Genomic DNA, 19451 nt, shown 5'->3' on the forward strand with positions numbered 1-19451 from the left:
AATGATTCCAGCATTCATCTTAAATGATTTAGGGAAAACATGGGAAAATTGTACCTGGATGGCCAGATGGGGACTAGGATCCCACTCCTCCCAGGACACAAGTTTCAGGACCGCATCAGACCTATCTTATAATAGAAGATCCAGCAAGGATTGTAGAGACTGATATCACAAAATACAATCATTCAAGATGTAGTGGAACCACTGAATTTGTATTGTCTGACTTGCAGTGTTCTGAGAAAACACTTGCAATATACAGATAGACCATTTGTTGACCATCAATAATATCTACCATGGTTCACCACAGTCCATCTTAGAGTGTTAAAGTGCAAAGTAATCTATCCATAAAATAGCCACCGTACACACACCACTGTGGACTTCGATTACTTCAGAGGTGGAGTGCCTATGTGCAGTTGCCTCGTAGCCCTCGCTCATCTTAGTTCTTTGACCTAAAATCACAATCATTTATTCTGAAATGTGTGTTTTTATCTATAATATCTAACCTGCTGAACATTCATATTTAGACACAACAAGCCACTTGTGTGCTTGCAGAAACTGAAGGCAATATAAGAACTGAACAGCATGTTATCCGTGTGGAGATAAAGACACTAATACACTTAGACTAGCAGTTACCTATAAGGAAAACAGAGGTCCAGTAAATTGCTGCAAACAAATAAATTGGAGTTTCAGGCAAGTGAACGACGGGAAAATAATCATACACTAAGAATGGATAACCTCAATTTTTTTTACGCAATACCAGTGTGACAGCATATTTGCTAGTAGCATTTATTTATGTTTTGGTGGAATTTGTACAAATGAGACATAAAATGACTACTCAATAAAGAGAAATTCACTAATTACAGTGCATCCTGTGCAAACAGAAAACCTGAGGTAGATATATGACTCAGCCTTATTTTCCATGTAAGCAGAAGTAAGCACGCACACTGGACAAATAACATTTTTTTTTTTTCCAATGCAGCGTGACAGAAACTTTAATACCACCTCACGTCTTTCATGTGTAAAGGCTCTCTGGTGTGAACGGAGTTTAGTTTTAATATTGATTTATAAACGAGCCTTACAATACACATTCCAACCTGAATTTAGGATTTCATTGCTACTCACTTCTGGAGTCAACCAACCTTCTGTTTCTAATACTATATAGATATTATTACCTTTAATAAGCAATATTAATTTTGGGATCTTACCGTGGACAGTCCTTCAGTTTACTAATATCATATTAGCCTTTTCTATAAATGGCAGTGAAATGAAAATGAGACAGATGGGGGAAAAGTAAGTAAACTGTGCATTATTTCAAAAGTAATCATCATTACTGTTAATACACTTACCCCACTGTGAGACAAGATGGACAATGACTTGATGGAAAAATGTTTGCGGTTGCCTATGGAACTATTATTGTACACAGGCATACATCGCTTAATCTGAAGCAAATCAATGGCCACAAATGTGTCTTTTCACGGCTCCAAAACCATAGAAATATTGCCAAGATTGTTTTGAGTATGCTGCAGAAGTTTTGCTGGAAAACCCTTACACGTCCTCCAATATAGTTCTAATCTTCCCATATGATTTCCACATTTTTGGAGCCCTGAAGAAAGACATTCGTGGCCATCAGTCTGCTTCAGATGAAAAGGTGCATGTCTGGGTACAATTGTGGTTCTACATGCAACCATAAACATTTTCCCATGAAGGCAATCACTGTCTTGTCTCCCAGTGAGGTAAATGCATTAACTGTTGTAATTATTACTTTTGAAATAATGAATGTTTTACTTACCTTTTTTTCCATCTGCCTCATATTCATTTGACTGTGCCTTATATCTGCATTCTGCGAGATTGGCAGAGAGAGACCACAAGCTCGGACTGCACTAAGATGAGAAAGAAAGCATCATTGTCTTTTTTTTATTTTTTTAAAGGAATGATTCCAGCATTCATCTTAAATGATTTAGGGAAAACATGGGAAAATTGTACCTGGATGGCCAGATGGGGACTAGGATCCCACTCCTCCCAGGACACAAGTTTCAGGACCGCATCAGACCTATCTTATAATAGAAGATCCAGCAAGGATTGTAGAGACTGATATCACAAAATACAATCATTCAAGATGTAGTGGAACCACTGAATTTGTATTGTCTGACTTGCAGTGTTCTGAGAAAACACTTGCAATATACAGATAGACCATTTGTTGACCATCAATAATATCTACCATGGTTCACCACAGTCCACCTTAGAGTGTTAAAGTGCAAAGTAATCTATCCATAAAATAGCCACCGTACACACACCACTGTGGACTTCGATTACTTCAGAGGTGGAGTGCCTATGTGCAGTTGCCTCGTAGCCCTCGCTCATCTTAGTTCTTTGACCTAAAATCACAATCATTTATTCTGAAATGTGTGTTTTTATCTATAATATCTAACCTGCTGAACATTCATATTTAGACACAACAAGCCACTTGTGTGCTTGCAGAAACTGAAGGCAATATAAGAACTGAACAGCATGTTATCCGTGTGGAGATAAAGACACTAATACACTTAGACTAGCAGTTACCTATAAGGAAAACAGAGGTCCAGTAAATTGCTGCAAACAAATAAATTGGAGTTTCAGGCAAGTGAACGACGGGAAAATAATCATACACTAAGAATGGATAACCTCAATTTTTTTTACGCAATACCAGTGTGACAGCATATTTGCTAGTAGCATTTATTTATGTTTTGGTGGAATTTGTACAAATGAGACATAAAATGACTACTCAATAAAGAGAAATTCACTAATTACAGTGCATCCTGTGCAAACAGAAAACCTGAGGTAGATATATGACTCAGCCTTATTTTCCATGTAAGCAGAAGTAAGCACGCACACTGGACAAATAACATTTTTTTTTTTTCCAATGCAGCGTGACAGAAACTTTAATACCACCTCACGTCTTTGATGTGTAAAGGCTCTCTGGTGTGAACCTCATAATTAAAGTACAGGAAATTTCAAAGTCGGTCTTAAGTCATCCAGGAACTGTCCGTTCTATGAATCCTGTTCTGCGGACAAAGCACCTGGTCCATGTATGCATGACAATTTTCTGCTACACACACACACACACACAGACACACACACAGACACAGAGAGAGAGAGAGAGAGAGAGAGAGAGAGAGAGAGAGAGAGAGAGAGAGAGATAATAGTTTTAAAAAACTGTAATTCATGTTGCAACAGTAAGCTTCTACCCAGAGGTACACACTTAATTTGTTGTGTCTGCTGCTATGCTTTAATTATAAACTGTAACTAAGTGATGCATAAAACTCAATTTGGAATGCAAGACTGACTAGTCATGCAGCATAAAAAACAGGTTCTGTCACTTTAAGAAAATAATTCAGCTCAATCAAATTTATAATATTAATAACATTAAAATTACCGTGTTTTGGAAGGACAAGTTTTTACCTTCACATTCAAACCACAACAAGCATCAGAACACTTAAATTCCCTCAGCAGACCTCTTATCAAGCACCATGTCAACAGTGCCCATATGGTATCTTGTTGTAATTTGCAGCACCCTAGATCAACAGCACATGTCATGGCTTCCAAGAGATTGTTTTCCAGCTTGGACAATACAATGGGACTAATGTGTACACTATACATGACCATCTGTAGTTCAACACAGACAAGAGCCATCTCATGTTTTCATTGAAGGTAGCTACCAGGCCCCCCCACCCCCCAGTCTCCCCCAGCCAATAAAGACACACATACAAACTAGTCAAGGATTATCTGTAACCTATTATATTGATATATGTAACGCACATGCCATTAGTGCATAATCTGGAGAAACGTTATATTTTGCGACCATGCCTATTGGGGTACTGCAATTTTTCATTCGCACTGAAAGCTAGCATTACAGTTTACAGCATTACCACAAAGCTTTTAAAGAAATAATTTACTTTGATTGTTTTATCCTTGTTCACTAAATTCTCAAATTTAATACTGTACATTAAAATTTCCAGTTATTCCAACAGATCCAGTGTTTTACCTTTACTCTGTGTATGTGGCACACTGAGGCCATCAATTCCTACAGGTGGAAGCCCTGTAATGCGAATGAGCTTCGCCATTGATGATTTGTCAAGGTAACACAATCTAAATACGTGTTTATGTTCTTTATATCTTAGTTTATAATTTATTCGTGTCTATCCTGTATATCTAGTATCACATGCGGTGTACTGTATATTACACATGCCTGATTTATCATATTTGTTTGTTCAACTTTCCAGGTTGTGTCATAACTTGTATACCAGCATGTTATCCACTTTTAAAGGCTACTTTAACATGATATGGTTTGAGAATGTTTGGACTTTCTGCAAGATGTTGCTGTAATATAGAAGAAATATAATTTCAAAATACTGTCCATAAGTTGTTACGAGGACCTGTTTCAGTTAAACAGTGCATAAATAAAATTTTAAAAAATTATAATTAATTTACTTGCTTACTCACACATATTATGATTATTAGAACAAGATGAAAAGAAACAGAAATAAAATAAATTCCCTGTCACATAAGTATTTATTTTTCATATGTAACCTTGAGTCTGATAGCAAATCATACTAAATGAATTCATGGTTAACATATTACACACTGCCTTCTCCAATATATTTTGGAGCACTTTTGAGCTTGCATTTTGAAAACCACAGTACCTAATTAGTTTCTGAGAATACTGTATTTAAATCTACCTACTTCAAATTTTATTAGTTACTCCGAGTTTCATTTATTTTATGTCTAAAGTCAAAGGAAATCAGCTTATAACAGTTCTATGTACTTGACTGTTTGATCTAATTTACCTAAAAATTGACAGTGGACAGAGAGGAAAGTTTATCAATTACACACACAGCAGTCCATAAATGTGACAAAGTTAAGAGATCTATGATAAAATTGATGTGTAGCCATACCACTCTTTAAAAGTAAAAGAAGTGTGCCAAGCAATAATTACTTGCTATGCAGACTAATAAATCTCTTAAATTATGGAATATAGAACTAATAATAAGCTTCTTCCTACAATTTTTTTCAAGCAAATCAGTGTGCTACAAATTTACAGGTATTTTTAGTAATGATGCTGAAAGTATTCAATGACATAACAGCAATATATAAGGGTATTAATTCTCAACTTATAAAAACAGGAAGCAGAAGCAAAAGAATACCATAACCTTGGCAAAAATGCATGTTTGGAGAACAAGGACACTACATATTATTGTAAGCAGAAAGGTGCTAACAATTATGACCTCACTATTACACCACAAAACCTTATTTATTACAAGCAGTTTATGGAGTTTACAACCTATAGCACAAAAGGACTTACTTATATGAACTTCAGATCTGAACTAATTTTATGTCAGACAACATTTCAGTGACAACTCACATATAAAAACTGAGTCAAGAACAATACAAATTACCCACATACTTTCAAAGGCCTCTGAGCCCTTTTACTCCAATATGTGATGGAATGCTGAAAAGCACTGCCTTCTAATTTTTTATTCTGTTCTCAATTAGGGTTGAGGTATTACATGTCATGTGGTTGACTTTCCTGCTTTCTTGACATGAGTTGCAACACTCTGCCATTAGAAGGCTCCAAATTGTAGCATTTAACGTGGCAATGTGTAACGTAACTATTTCAGCGGGTGAGAAACAGCAAGCTGTAACCGAGCTTCTAACTGCACAAAGCATGCTTCCAAATGAAATCCACAGAAGAATGAAAGCTGTTTACAATGATGATTGTATCGAGATCAGTAATGTCCAACACAGTTGTTCATGCTCGTAATGAAGGAAATGGTAGTGCTAACTTCAACAAGTGCAACAGAGCTCAGAGCGAATGACCACATACAGCAACCAACAAGACTCATCAGCAAATCTGTCAGATAACACAGACACAGCTCTCAGTAACAGTGGAATTTTATGAGGGAGTGTACAGGCCATCACTGCAGAACTACGGTACAGAAAACTGTGTGCATGGTCGAGGCCTCAAACGCTCACTCCCGGCGTGAAACAGGAGAAAAAAAAAAAAAACCTCCACCCAGATAGGTCATGGAGGCCCAACATTACCGACCAGCCGCCATGTAATCCTCAGCCCACAGGCATCAGTGGATGCAGATATGGAGGAGCACGTGGTCGGCACACCGTTCTCCTGACGGTATATCAGCTTACAAGACCAAGTATGAAACAGACGATACTGGAAACCTGTCAACAGTTTCTTATTCACTTAACAACATTTTGACAGATGATGCAAGTGCAGAACACCACTTACATCTTAAGTATTTCAAAAACTTACAGAACACCTTTGTGGCCTTCACTTTAATGGTAACGAAGTGGTGCAAGCAGAGATGAGATTATCAAAGTCAAACATTCACAGTGAAGGTACCAACAAACTGGTCTCTCACTGGGAGAAATGTGTTCATCACCATGGTGACTGTGTCGAGAAATAAATATACAGAAATGGAGAATAAAGCTGTAGAACGTTAATAAAGTTTGTTTTATTTAAAAAGATTTATAAGTTTTCAGATAAAAAATTCCGAGGCTTTACTTTTCAAAATAACCTCATAGTTTCCTCTTACATTTCTACTTAAATCTGTTATCTGGTTGACAAATAAAAATGTTGTCACTTTGGTCCCACTTACAAACTGTTGTGATAGCACATAACCTCAATGCACAGGATGTAAAAAGCTACAGACAAAATTTTTGGGTTTTTAGAGAAAATAAAAAGAAACTCAACAAACATGTCACTGTTTCCTCGCTAGGTGTCCGTGAAGGTTTTGACACTAATGATGTTCAGAGATGTTCTTCAAACTGTCACACGAAGAGTATGGTTTTAGAGATGTTGCTAAAAGGGTTGTCCATTTACAGTAATGTACAAACTGGCATCTGTGTGCTAATGACTGCCTAACACACTGCAAACAACCAAGTGTTTTGTGAATAATGGCTACAGCTTCAGCTAAATGGGCAACCAGCTTTACTGAGGCATTTATCTTATCAACATCTCATACATAAAACGCTTCATCTCCCTCCATTAAAAGAAGCCATTAGGAGGCCAGTAACATCTCTAAAACAATATTCATAACACAGCAGTTTGAATACTGTCTATGAACACTACTAGCGCATCTACGACACTTCTGTAACACAAAAAAGTGTTTCTTTTTATCTCCTCTAAACACTAAAAAATTTTCTACGCAGTTTTTCTATACCCTATATAATATCTCATTATCTCTATTTAGGAATGGATATTATGAATTAATTACATTTAGTAAACACTTACAGAATCAGGGTGTGTGAATGGTGTACTTGCACTATTAGGTGGACTGAGTGGACTTCTAGTTGATTTCTCATTTCCTTTAGGTATCCACACCAGTCGTTTCTCATAATCGTGGTTAAACATTCTGATATGTTGTCTGCTATCCTGTAATAAGGAATAAAAAGCAATTATAATTAGAATATGTGTAAGCTTTTCCTGTTTAGTGTATTGCTTCCACAAAAAACTGCAGATATATCTTCCTCATATCAGGATTATTATTATTATTATTATGTAGTGTAAGATTAATTTTCTCCCAGCAACTTGGTAACACCTTTTCTATTCACATAGAAGAGTTCTTTTATGCCCTCAAAGTTTTTCTTTTTAGTTCTACTTTTCATTTCTGTCACATTTCTGTTTTCACACATCAGTATTTCCTTCGTTTCCTTCTGACTAATATTTAGAATCAGTTTCTGTAATGCTACATGTCAGGAAGCTCATTATTCACTCTAGCTCTTATCCCAGTTCAACCGTTACTGTTATATCAACAGTAAAAAGGACTCAATGAATTATTTTGCAAAGTAAGAGTCCTCTTCACCCATAATTCTTGAAAGTTATTGAGAAAACAACAAAAGCATGTAACACTCCAATGAAATTGAGTATTAAAACAATTCTCTTTCTAGTTTTATATTCCTGCAATTTGAAAGGATATGGATGTGATCAGAGTTGCCAAATCTTACCAACTGTGCACAGCTGTCTGCCTGCAGCAAATTCCATGTAAGAGATCATAATGCCTTCATAGCATCAAAGAGTGCCAAAAAATCTGGTCATTAAGCTTTAATGGTACCTTTGTGAAATCAGATTCCTATTTTTATGAAACTGCAGTTGTTAGAAGCATAATACTTCAATAAGAATCTGTATGTCAATAGGGATACATATGTAGAAGATATGTGCCAGATTGTGCCTAACAAGTCATAAATCTGGTAGTGAACTACAGAATGTGATGCGACCACGGAATGAAAGTGATCTTACATGTAGGGCAGTGATGTGCATTATTGCATCAGCTTGAGTGAAGTCACACTATCAGAGTGCTGCTACACGCTCATGCCAGAAGCATCATGGACCGTTAGGTTTTCTTCCCTTACATGTGATAAACTTCGACAATGGACCAAAAATACCCCAGGCAACCATCTGCTCATACAAATTCTAGCATGGAATCAGACAAAAAATTTTCCTTTCCAACAGGTCCCTCTTGCATTTCAATAGCACTGATGACCAAGAACACTTGGAATACAACAGGTGAATGCTATTTCCCAGAGTACATTATTCAGCATTATACAAGATGAAAACACAGTGTGATGGTCAGGAATACTGCTGGATCTATTGGGCAATATTGGTTGTAGTGAACAGTGGTTATTCTGAAAAACAACTGTTATGTAATGGAAATCAAAATGTCTTGAGTTTTTTGTTCTTGTGGTCTTCAGTCCAGAAACTGATTTGATGCAGCTCTCCATGCTACTCTATCCTGTGAAAGCTTCTTCATCTCCTAGTACCTACTGCAACCTACATCCTTCTGAATCTGTTTAGTGTATTCATCCCTTCTTCATCTCCCCGTACCTACTACAACCTACATCCTTCTGAATATGTTTCAAGTATTTATCTCTTGGTAATTAAACACAGTGAGATGTCTTCCCTCATCCAACAAAACAGCTTTTTCAGTTGTGGTAAGCTGAACTTGAATAAAAACACAAACAGCTGTTAATTGATGACTTTTTGACACACTGGTTTCACTGCATTAAAGCATCTAGAGGTAATACCACAAAGTAAAAACAAAGATGCGACTAGAAAGGAAAGCACCCTTGTAATCCATAGTCATTACAAGAGCTTTGCTCAAATTATTTGAAATATGCCCTTTTCGCCTTGCTAGGCTATTGATCGCAACAACTTTATAACATGTGTAGCCACAACCAGCGAAACTGGTTGTGTCAATGAATTATCAATTAACAGCTGTCTGCAGTTTTACCATGGTTGTCCACATTATAGAGCTGTTGTCATATATGAAGAAAGCCCTGAAATGTTGTACTGTATGGCAATGTTTATTCTTTTCCAACTAGATGAGAATTCATTGACTCAAAAATGCAATAAAGCTATAACTTATTATTACTGAAGCAACTACAATACACATTTGCTATGTTAATGCAACTTTCAATATTGAATATGTCCAGTCGATTTTAACTTAATTTCTGCAATACTATTTTCATCATATTATCACTTTAGAAACATAAGTTGAAATATCAAGTGATTTTTTAAACAAAGAAAAAATTGTGACTGTGAATGTAAGACAACAAAAGCAAACACTTGAAAAAATTTCATTCTGAACTTGTATAATGTGTTGTGTTGGCAGAAGAGCCAACACTGTGTTACTAGTGGATGCACGCGTTTTAGCTCACGCAGGCTGGCATGAGGAGGAAAGAACTAGACTGACGTGAGGTCTGGAACATGACAAGGAATTAGAATTCAGAAAGGGGACGTAATTAGTTTGATACTTAACTTTAATCCATTAATGATGAACGTTGCTCTTGACGGTACATGATACACAGTTTTATCTGTTCAGAATACATTCATAGTAACTGAATATGGCGCCTTGCTAGGTCGTAGCAAATGACATAGCTGAAGGCTATGCTAAACTGTCGTCTCTGCAAATGAGAGCGTATGTAGACAGTGAACCATCACTAGCAAAGTCGGCTGTACAACTGGGCCGAGTGCTAGGGAGTCTCTAGACTAGACCTGCTGTGTGGCGGCGCTCGGTCTGCAATCACTGATAGTGGCAACATGCAGTTCCGACTTATACTAATGGACCGCGGCCAATTTAAAGGCTACCACCTAGCAAGTGCGGTGTCTGGCGCTGACACCACATAATGTTTACAGATTGCAATACACAACACACACAAACAAAAATCAATTATTCAAATTTACATTTTGTATTTTTTCACATACACAATCTGGGTGCTCATAAAACTAACTCTTTCAGTGATGAACGTAACATAAAAAAATAAAAGTTTTCATAATCCACGACGAGCAACATTGAAATTTTTTTGAAACCTGCTTCATTTGGGAACAAATTCTGCCTCTCTTGGATTAAAAATATATATCCTTCAGAACTGTGATATTAGTCTCTTTCAGAAACCATCCTGTTATTTCTTATTTCATAAGCATCTGACAAAGCTGCAGAGTAAAAGATTCTGTCCGAAAACAGTGGGAACTGAAATTTCTTACAATATGTTACACTGTTATCTGAAGGGGGAAAAAAAAAAGATTCACTTAAGTGTAAGAAGATTGCTAAGTAAACACTATGCTACACTTGCCATGAATACATAGCATACTGACAGACTTTAAAAAGATTGCCCTTAGCACAGAAAAAGTTGTTCTCAGACAAGAGACGTCAAAAGTATTTAGCTTCACTATCGATAACAACATGCATGCATAGTCTACACAAAAAGAGGTAGAGTCAAATTTCATGCATACATGCTAATGCAGCCTAATTTTGAGACCAAGCATGTACATTTATGTTTGCTGTTTTCTGTAGTGTTGAGGTAGCAGAATTTGTATTGTATCTTTAGTTGATTGTTAACATGTGCCATTTATACGTTGCATAAATCATGACTGTTTTAGATTATGTCTTGCGCCAGGTTTTGGGATCACTGTCGCAAATTATTCAGTCGATAAACATAAAGCAACCAATACAAACATTACAGATGAGGTGGTGTACAAAAGGTCCTGAAATATGTTAATTAAAATTATTACATCTTGCCTAGGTCTTATTCTGCACCACCATCTTCAAAGTTGCTCCAGGGGAGGGAATAAACCAATCATAATGTTTCTGCTACTTTTGGAACACATCCTGAAAATCTTTCCTCGTTAAAGTGTTTAGCAGGCTCTCTGATTCTGCTATATCAAATCTTTGTACCATCAAAGATTTTTCATCTTGCAGAGGAAGAAGTTACATGGATATGATGATGATGATGATTATGTCTGGTTTGCGGGGCACTCAACTGCATGGTCATCATCGGCCTACAAAGTCCCAGTTTTTACACAGCCCAATTTTTTGGTACTCAGTGCAATTTAGTGACTGTCATGAATGATAACAATGATAAATGATGAGGACAACACAAACATCCAGTCCCCGGGCAGAGAAAATCCTCAAGCCTGCTGGGAATCGAACCCGGGACCCTGTGATCGAGAGGCAGCAACACTAACCACCAGACAACGAGCTGTGGACAAGTTGCATGGAGGTAAGTCTGCTGAGTATGTTAGTGGGGAATTGCAATCATCATATTTCAAGGCTACCTTTGACTTGTCGATCTTTCTATTATTTTGGGGAGGAGGGGGGCTGTGGTGAAGATGGATTGTTCCACTGTAACAACTACTGCTTATTTTATGGGGAAATACAGAAGTGTCAGATTCCACCAGTCTGCTTTGACCCATGACATCACAAATGTGGTGGAAACGACCATACACTATGACTCCAATATGGCGCCTATGACATCATTACATAAACATGACCTCAAACACGAAAATACATTGGAAAACCAACACACACACACACACACACACACACACACACACACACACACACACACACACACACATTCCACAAAAACCCTAATGAAACTAACAGGACAAGCATGGGAAATTTGGGGTTTTTGGGAGAGGCAAAGCAAATATAAACACATTTAGACACACACCATAATACCAAACCACACGAAACAACGGAAAAAAAAAAAAAAAAAAAAAAAAAAATCGACAACACAAAACTCCCCAAATTCCACTAAACAAAATATCCTCTGGAATCGGACACTTCCCTTGACCTATATAGCTCAACAGCAGCTCCCGATCCCACAAATTGGAATCGAACAGTTCCCTTGACCTATAACACACATTGCAATCGAACACTTCCCTTGACCTATATAGGTTAACAGATACTACCGATACCAAATAATAAAATCCAAAACTACAACCATGTCCACAATCATTACTACCTCACAAAACACAAGAAACCAACAAAATTGGAACACTTCCCTTGACCTGTTATCCTTACGACATCTCCACATACAGCCATCCCTGGTCCGAAACGACAGATCTATAGTAAGCCTCATTTCTTCACGACATACTGAACACTTCACGACTTCATCCAAAAATTTTATTAGAGACATCGCACTGTCCCCCATCATCGCCGACAACCTAAAACTGGCAACATTGTCCATACCCACCAAAAGACAAAAAAAGCAATTTACCAAAATTCACACATGATGAACAGAAAAAAACTACAATAACGTCGAAATAACAAAACTAAAATCGTTAACTCACTGAAAAATATTCCGCTGAAAGCACAGTCCCGATACTACACACCTGGAATCCTATCACGCAAATGAACCCCATATGCCACGTAACACGCTAGCCATAATCACACCACTAGATAAAACTACCCACCGCAACAATACGACACCCATAAACACACCACACACGCAAACTAAACCAAAAACATCACCTAACACACCACCAGAGAGCACCACCAACCACATCAAAACGACACCTACAAACACGCCACTCTCAGAAACTAAATTCTGCGCCGTCATGATGTCACCACAACAGCCTTACATCACGGGTCAAAGCCGACAGGTGGGATCGGATGCTTCGGTCGACCCTTTTCTAGATCATAGTCATAAACCGAACTTTCATCACCAATTACAACCATCGAATGAAAGTCTGGACTGCCTTCAATCAGATGCAGTGCAAATTTCAGCACAATCCTTCCCTGTTCAATTTTTCTGACAGAATATGTTTTCATGTACCATAATTTACTCCCAACGTGTTGCAGAGGTCTCGGATGATCTGCAGCCATTTTCCATTTTTGAAATGCTTATATCTATTGAAAGTCTGTGCTTGATCCAAAGTTTTGTCTCGAGAAGCTTGCTTCAACATTTGGTGTGTTCCTATAGCAGTTTACCCAAGCACAATTTTATACAGGCACACTGCTCTTTCAGGTAGTTATCACAAAACTGCAATTTTATGGAAAGACGGCAATGGAAATGGGCTCCAAAACAAGTAATCAAACCACTTGGCTTGCAACCACCTGCCATAAATATTCAAGAAGGGTATTTGGGAAGACACCTAGCAGTATTTCAGTGCAACTGTAAAAATTTGCACACTAATTTGAAATTTCAGTAACTCTCAGATAGCACCTGATGTGATGTCACAACTGTGCTTCACAAAATTACCACATTAAAATCACCGGCACTGCAATCCACTTGTATCATCTATACATAGCAGACAGCATGGATGCATCAGATTGGATTCCAGATGGTGCTGTAAGAGTGATGAACATGTGCAAGCCTTTTCTGATTGACATCCATTGGACTACTTGAATGCCAGATACTTTAAGTGTAACTGTTTTGTGCAGATGACTATTGTGGTGTCTTGCCCACTCGTTTCGTATAGGGTGCCTAAGGGATAAAGTGTTCTCGGAATGCTCTACAATTCAAGCAATTTGTTATTTTATTTCAATAAAGCAGATTTGACAGTAATTAACTTGAATGTACTACAAGTTACCACAAGTGATGGGCAACAGGGAATATATTTCAGAGTCCTTGGCTATATGCAATGTTCCTGCAAGTTTGACACACAGTTTTTGGATCACTAATAACCGGTCTCCTAGCACGCTCTGCAAGGCAGTGGTAATCCTCTGCGTATACTCCAGCAATATCCGGCCGAGCTTGCAGGAGCAGCACTTATATTCACTTCAGCTAGATGTCGCTCCTATCATGGTGATGTCCTGGTCAGTGCACTATTGGCCAATCTAGTTTCACCACCTTCTCTCGTCTTGCGTTCTTCTTCGTTCCGGTGCTTGTGGTTACACCAGAACATTCCTCCCCACCCAAAGCGACGGACCATTGTCGTGTAGGGAGTACGACCACGGTGGGGGAGGCAGGAGTGTGGGCGCATCGTCGGGCCAGGAGCTGTGGCTGCAGGGGATGTCAAGCTTCCGGCCATGCCCCGCCATCTGGCCTGCGCTCTGGCGGAAACGTATCCCAGAAAATGACCAGGAGGGTACACAGCCACCTACTGCTACCATGAACCAGATGAAGAAGGCAGTGACTGCTGCGGTGTAGGCACGTCCAGCTCCATCGGTAGGATGAGAGGGGGCAGAGGCTCCGTCTCCATGGGGTCATCCAACAGAGTCGTGATGATAACTTCTGGTGGCTGCCGTGGCCGCACTGTTCTCAGGATCTGTAAATCTGGGGGAAGAGATACAGAAGGATCACTCTGCACGACACGAGGGTGGAGCAGTGTCCGATGCGGCAGCCGTGAAGCAATTCTGTCAGCGATGGCCGATCTCACGGATGCGAATGACAGGATGCAAGAAACAGTAGCAGTGCTTGATCCCTGGTGTGTGTGGTTCGAAGTTTGGCTAACTGCTGCTTGAAGGTTCAGTGAACTAGTTAGATGCTGCACACCACGCATTCACAGACTCTTTCAAATTAATGTGATGTGAACTGAGGGTCGTTGCCTGACACTATGACTTCAGGCAAACCTTTGAGACAAAAAACAGAGGACAACGCCTGAACTGCACTATATGATGTTGTCGAGTTCACTGGCACAGCAAAAGGCAACTTGCAATATGAGTCAACCAGCGAGTGTTCCAAAAAGGTACCGCACAGTGTATATGCACATGTTGCCATGGTGATTGCCAAGCAGAGAATTTTTGTGGCAGAGTGGACTGATTTTCTGCACATGCGTGACACTGCGATGTCTTCTGTTCTATAAGGGCATCCATACCTTGCCAAGTGTTGACACCCTGTTTCATACGAACAATCCCCCAGTGTTCTTGGTGAAGTAATTGCAGCACTTCTTTATGCAAAGCTTTAGAGATCAACACACGTGACTGTCCACTGTCATTTTGAACAAGAATCACATCTTTCTGTACAGCGGTGCTATGCCGACGTGCAAAGTATCGGCACACAACAGAGTTCTTTATGCTATGCAAGGAACGACGCCAAGATGTGCAAATTTGAATCAGCTTCTGTGGCTGTGCAATTTTCCAATAGCTCAGCCGAAAAGATTGACGCAATTCATAATCCTGAGCATCGATAAGGCAACAATATGCAGTGGAAGTGTCAAAAGTTTTTATCAGGGCCAATTGGAAGACATGAAAGCGAGTTCACATTACCATGTTGAGCTGTTGGACGATACACAATCTCATACTGGTATTGAGACAACAACAAAGCCCATCTTTGCCATTTTTGGGCAGTTTGTACAGTAACCGTTTCATCGGATGAAACAAGGACTGCAAAGGCTTCTTTTTATCTGTTACTAAGCAGAATTTTCTGCCATACAAATAGTGGTGAAATTTGGTGACGCCATACACAATAGCCGAAGCCTCTTTTCAATTTGCGAATAGTTACATTGAGCTTTGGACAACTCTTTTTGATGCAGAAGCAATAGACCTGTCTTTATCACAAATTCTGTGTGAAAGCACTGCACCGATTCTGAAACAGGAAGTGTCAACTTGCAATACAACTCGTTTGGTAGAATCAAAGTGAACTAAGCATCAATCACTGAGCAATGCATCTTTAAGTTCCTGAAAAGCTTCTTGGCACACATCTGTCCAAACAAAGGGGACATTCTTGCGACGGAAGCAATGCAATGGAGATGCGATTTTTGCAGCGTTCAGTATGAACTGAATATAATAGTTCATTTTTGCTAAAACTGACTGCACTTACATGATACTGCGAGGAACTGGATGTGGAATGAACAATTTTACATGCACATTACACATTAACATATGCATGCTGATAAGCTACAATTTTTTTAGTACTGTTGAGAGTTAAGAATTCCTACCCATTACAAATTTAGAAATTCTTCTATGGAATGGGAGGAATTGTTACAGAGAACCCATTTCAGTCTGCTTTCAAATTTAACTTTGCTGTCTATCAGATATCTTATATCAACGTGTAAGTGATAAAAAATGTCGGTGGCAGCATTGCGCCCCCAGTTTGTGCTAAAAATAATCTTAATGTAGTGTGACGCAAGTTATTTTTTCTTCTGTTATTGCAATTATGTAGATCATTGTCCTTGTTGAACTGCAGTGGATTATTTACAACAAACTTCACAAGGGAATAAACAGACCTTGAAGCAGTAGTCAAAATGCTCAACTACTTCATCAGGCCTCTACAAGATGACGGTTGGTGAGCACCACATACTACTCTCAAAGCATGTTTTTGAGCAATGAACACTTTCTTTCTTAACATTGAGTTACCCCAGAACATTATTCCATATGACAATACTGAATTAAATTATGCAAAATATGTCAAGTTATTGATTTCTCTCTCCCCAAGATTTGTAATGATACTACTTGTAAATGTGGCTGCACTAAGCAGTTTTAGGAGTTTGAAATTGAGTTTTTTCCATTTAAATTATCATTGACATGGACACCTACAAATTTTGACATCTCAACCATAGTTATTATTTGCTCACCCTGTGTTGCACTTACCACTGGTGCAGTACATCTAGATGTGCAGAACTAAATATGATGTGTCTTTTTGAAATTGAGAATGAAACCATCCACAGAAAAAATATTTTATAAGAAACCAGTATATTCATGCAAACAATTTCTTTGTATATGTTCAGACGATAAATAGTTTCCCAATTTCTGTGGAGAGAAGTTATGCCATGTGTTCTGAAATACGATTCAAGGGTGGCGATATCATCTACAACACTATGACTACAGTCATTTGTCACACTTAGTTATCCTTTATGAATTCATTAGAACAGTGTATAATGCTGCTGGAACTCTGACTTCACAATAAGTGTAAGTGGAGATTCTGACACCAATGTCCATTTAGTACTAAGGACGTGGTTTAATCCATGACTACTCAACACAAACGTTGTTCAGCCATTCCATTACCTATGAATAATTTGGATCTGTTATTAACCTAAAGATTGCTTTGAAACTTTGATTATTGTTTCACTTAGCACGTATGAATGGAGGTGGATTATTCAACATTCTTCATGTGCTATAGGTTTTGTAGTAGCCTTTTCTTTACAATGTGCTTTTCTTTCAATACTTCATTTGTTGTCAACCTAAACTGTTGACTGTACAGAGATCATAATCTCAGAATGAAACAAAAGCCTTGGGTAGCATGTGCACATTTCACACTTTGTTACAGGTCCCAGGAAGGAAGTGGCAAACCACTTCCACTAACATCTTGGCACAGGCAATAATGCACGATTCCTGCTTTGCCACAAGTATTCTCAAATGAGTATGACAATGAACATTCCTTTTACTGCACAGAGATACACAACACTCTGAAAATACTAATCAAAATGGATGATCACCGGAATGTCAGTACTACCAAAGGATATGCATAAAAATGACTCTTTTTTATCTTTACAATTGCACTTCCAAACACTATGCTATAGACAGCATTCGATTTAATACTGTCGGGGGTCAAAAGTTTGGTGAAGTGGCCAGGTAGGCATAAATGCATATTCCAATGTTTACATACCGCCTTCCACTACCAGTATGGCAAAACATTAGGACATGGTAGTCTCTCAACATATGGCATAATTTTAAGTGGCCAAGTGGTGTCTCTCAACATGGGCGGCTGGTTAGTTCTTACACACTGGCTGTATAGCTCCGAGGGCTTTGTGGCATTCATCAGTAAAGACTGTGTCCTGGGATGCCGAGATTCAGATGTGAAATGTTGTCCATGAGAGCAGTTGTGTACGCCAGAATGACCTACTGTCCCATCTTTGATGCCTAATCTTCGATCAACTGTGACCCACAAGTCCCGTCTATCCATTGTCATCTGGCTTTGGGGGTACTTCAGTTGCAGCAATTATCACTAATGTATGACAGCCCAGGTGCAGCCTTATATAAAACTAAACATTTAATGCAGGTATAGTATTGCATAGAGCATCCCAATGAAGCTCTTTTCACCACGGATGCAGATGATGCTTACTCACAGATGTTATCAGAGTGCGAAGTGTTATCACTGGGGGGTTGCTTTAGTTGTGCACACACACACCATAGATGGCGTATGCTGGGACTGTAATGATACCATGAGAACGATTCATCTTTACACAGGATGCAGTTAACACAGCAAGATGAGAATGCATCACACAATCACTCTAAAATTAAAATTTTTCCTTACGTTTTATATCTTAAAGAGTACCGTGATAACAAAAATTACAACCGTTCTGCAATGAGCTTGTTCCCTGAAGATTATGAACAAGCAGAACAGGCTAAAGCTTTTAAAGGGGTCAATTTTATGTTGTATTTTTGGTTATTTTTGTCACATACTGGAAATACAGTCGCACCTCAGTTTCAGGATCAATTCCAATTAAAGAAATAAGTTTACTCGCGGGGCAGTAAACAATGCGCAAGCAGAAATACTTATCTGCAAAACATACCTTTACACAGCCGTTCACATTATCGTTCTCCGTCATCCAGGACCCTCCTTGTTAACAAATTATTCACAAATACAATGCCTCAGAACTATCACTTCACTTATATATTACATCGACAGTCTCTTTTTGAGATTTTTTGCAGCACTGAGATGCACTCACTCTTTAACAAAATTCAATTTCGTTCTGTTCATTTAAGTCTCTCCATACACTGCGCATACATGTTATAATCCGTTTACGAAAGTTGTCTGGAATGTCTTGTCTCTAGAATAACACAGATGACTTCTCGCGAAATTCAAATCCACGTAAAAATATCTCCATACGACGCCACATACACACAAACACATACAATACCAAAGATGCTTGCTCTGACGTTACTCCGAACACCACAGACTTTACAAGCCAAGGATAAATAACGGCAGATCTCGTTGGGTGCCTTCGGTATCTATGGTCGAAGTTGGGTGCACATAAATCATTTTCTTATTTTTATTGGCTTCTGGCATACAAACTTTTTAGCCATCACAAATAAATGTACAGACACACATAACAAGGTAACTTTTTTTTCTTCGTCATACTGCACATAAATCAACCTCCTTCAAACAAATTATGTTAATTACATTACAATTATATTATTTACTTGGCTTTTCAGACATGCTTGGTTAGTATGAGTCTCTAAATACACAGAGCATTTCTTGGCTTTTTTTAACTCATCCAAGGATCATCTTACAAT

At 38.5% G+C, this 19451-nt stretch overlaps 1 protein-coding gene across 5 annotated transcripts in view; it reads right to left on the reverse strand.

Moving 5' to 3' along the window:
- LOC126299308 (fizzy-related protein homolog) overlaps positions 1-19135 on the reverse strand; it is a 96189-nt gene extending 77054 nt beyond the window's left edge. For 2 of the 5 annotated variants that reach the window (XM_049991110.1, XM_049991109.1), the window contains exons 1-2: positions 18728-19081; positions 7283-7423 (exon numbers count right to left, since the gene is read on the reverse strand). In XM_049991110.1, coding sequence (XP_049847067.1) covers positions 7283-7423; positions 18728-18763 — 177 coding nt within the window. In that variant the 5' untranslated portion in view covers positions 18764-19081. Of the gene's footprint in view, positions 1-7282; positions 7424-18727 lie in introns of all 5 variants that reach the window. The other 3 variants (XM_049991112.1, XM_049991113.1, XM_049991111.1) reach the window with 3 other exon arrangements.
- Positions 19136-19451: the final 316 nt, after the last annotated feature.

Source organism: Schistocerca gregaria, chromosome X, assembly GCF_023897955.1.
Source record: "Schistocerca gregaria isolate iqSchGreg1 chromosome X, iqSchGreg1.2, whole genome shotgun sequence".
NCBI classification, from domain to species: domain Eukaryota; kingdom Metazoa; phylum Arthropoda; class Insecta; order Orthoptera; family Acrididae; genus Schistocerca; species Schistocerca gregaria.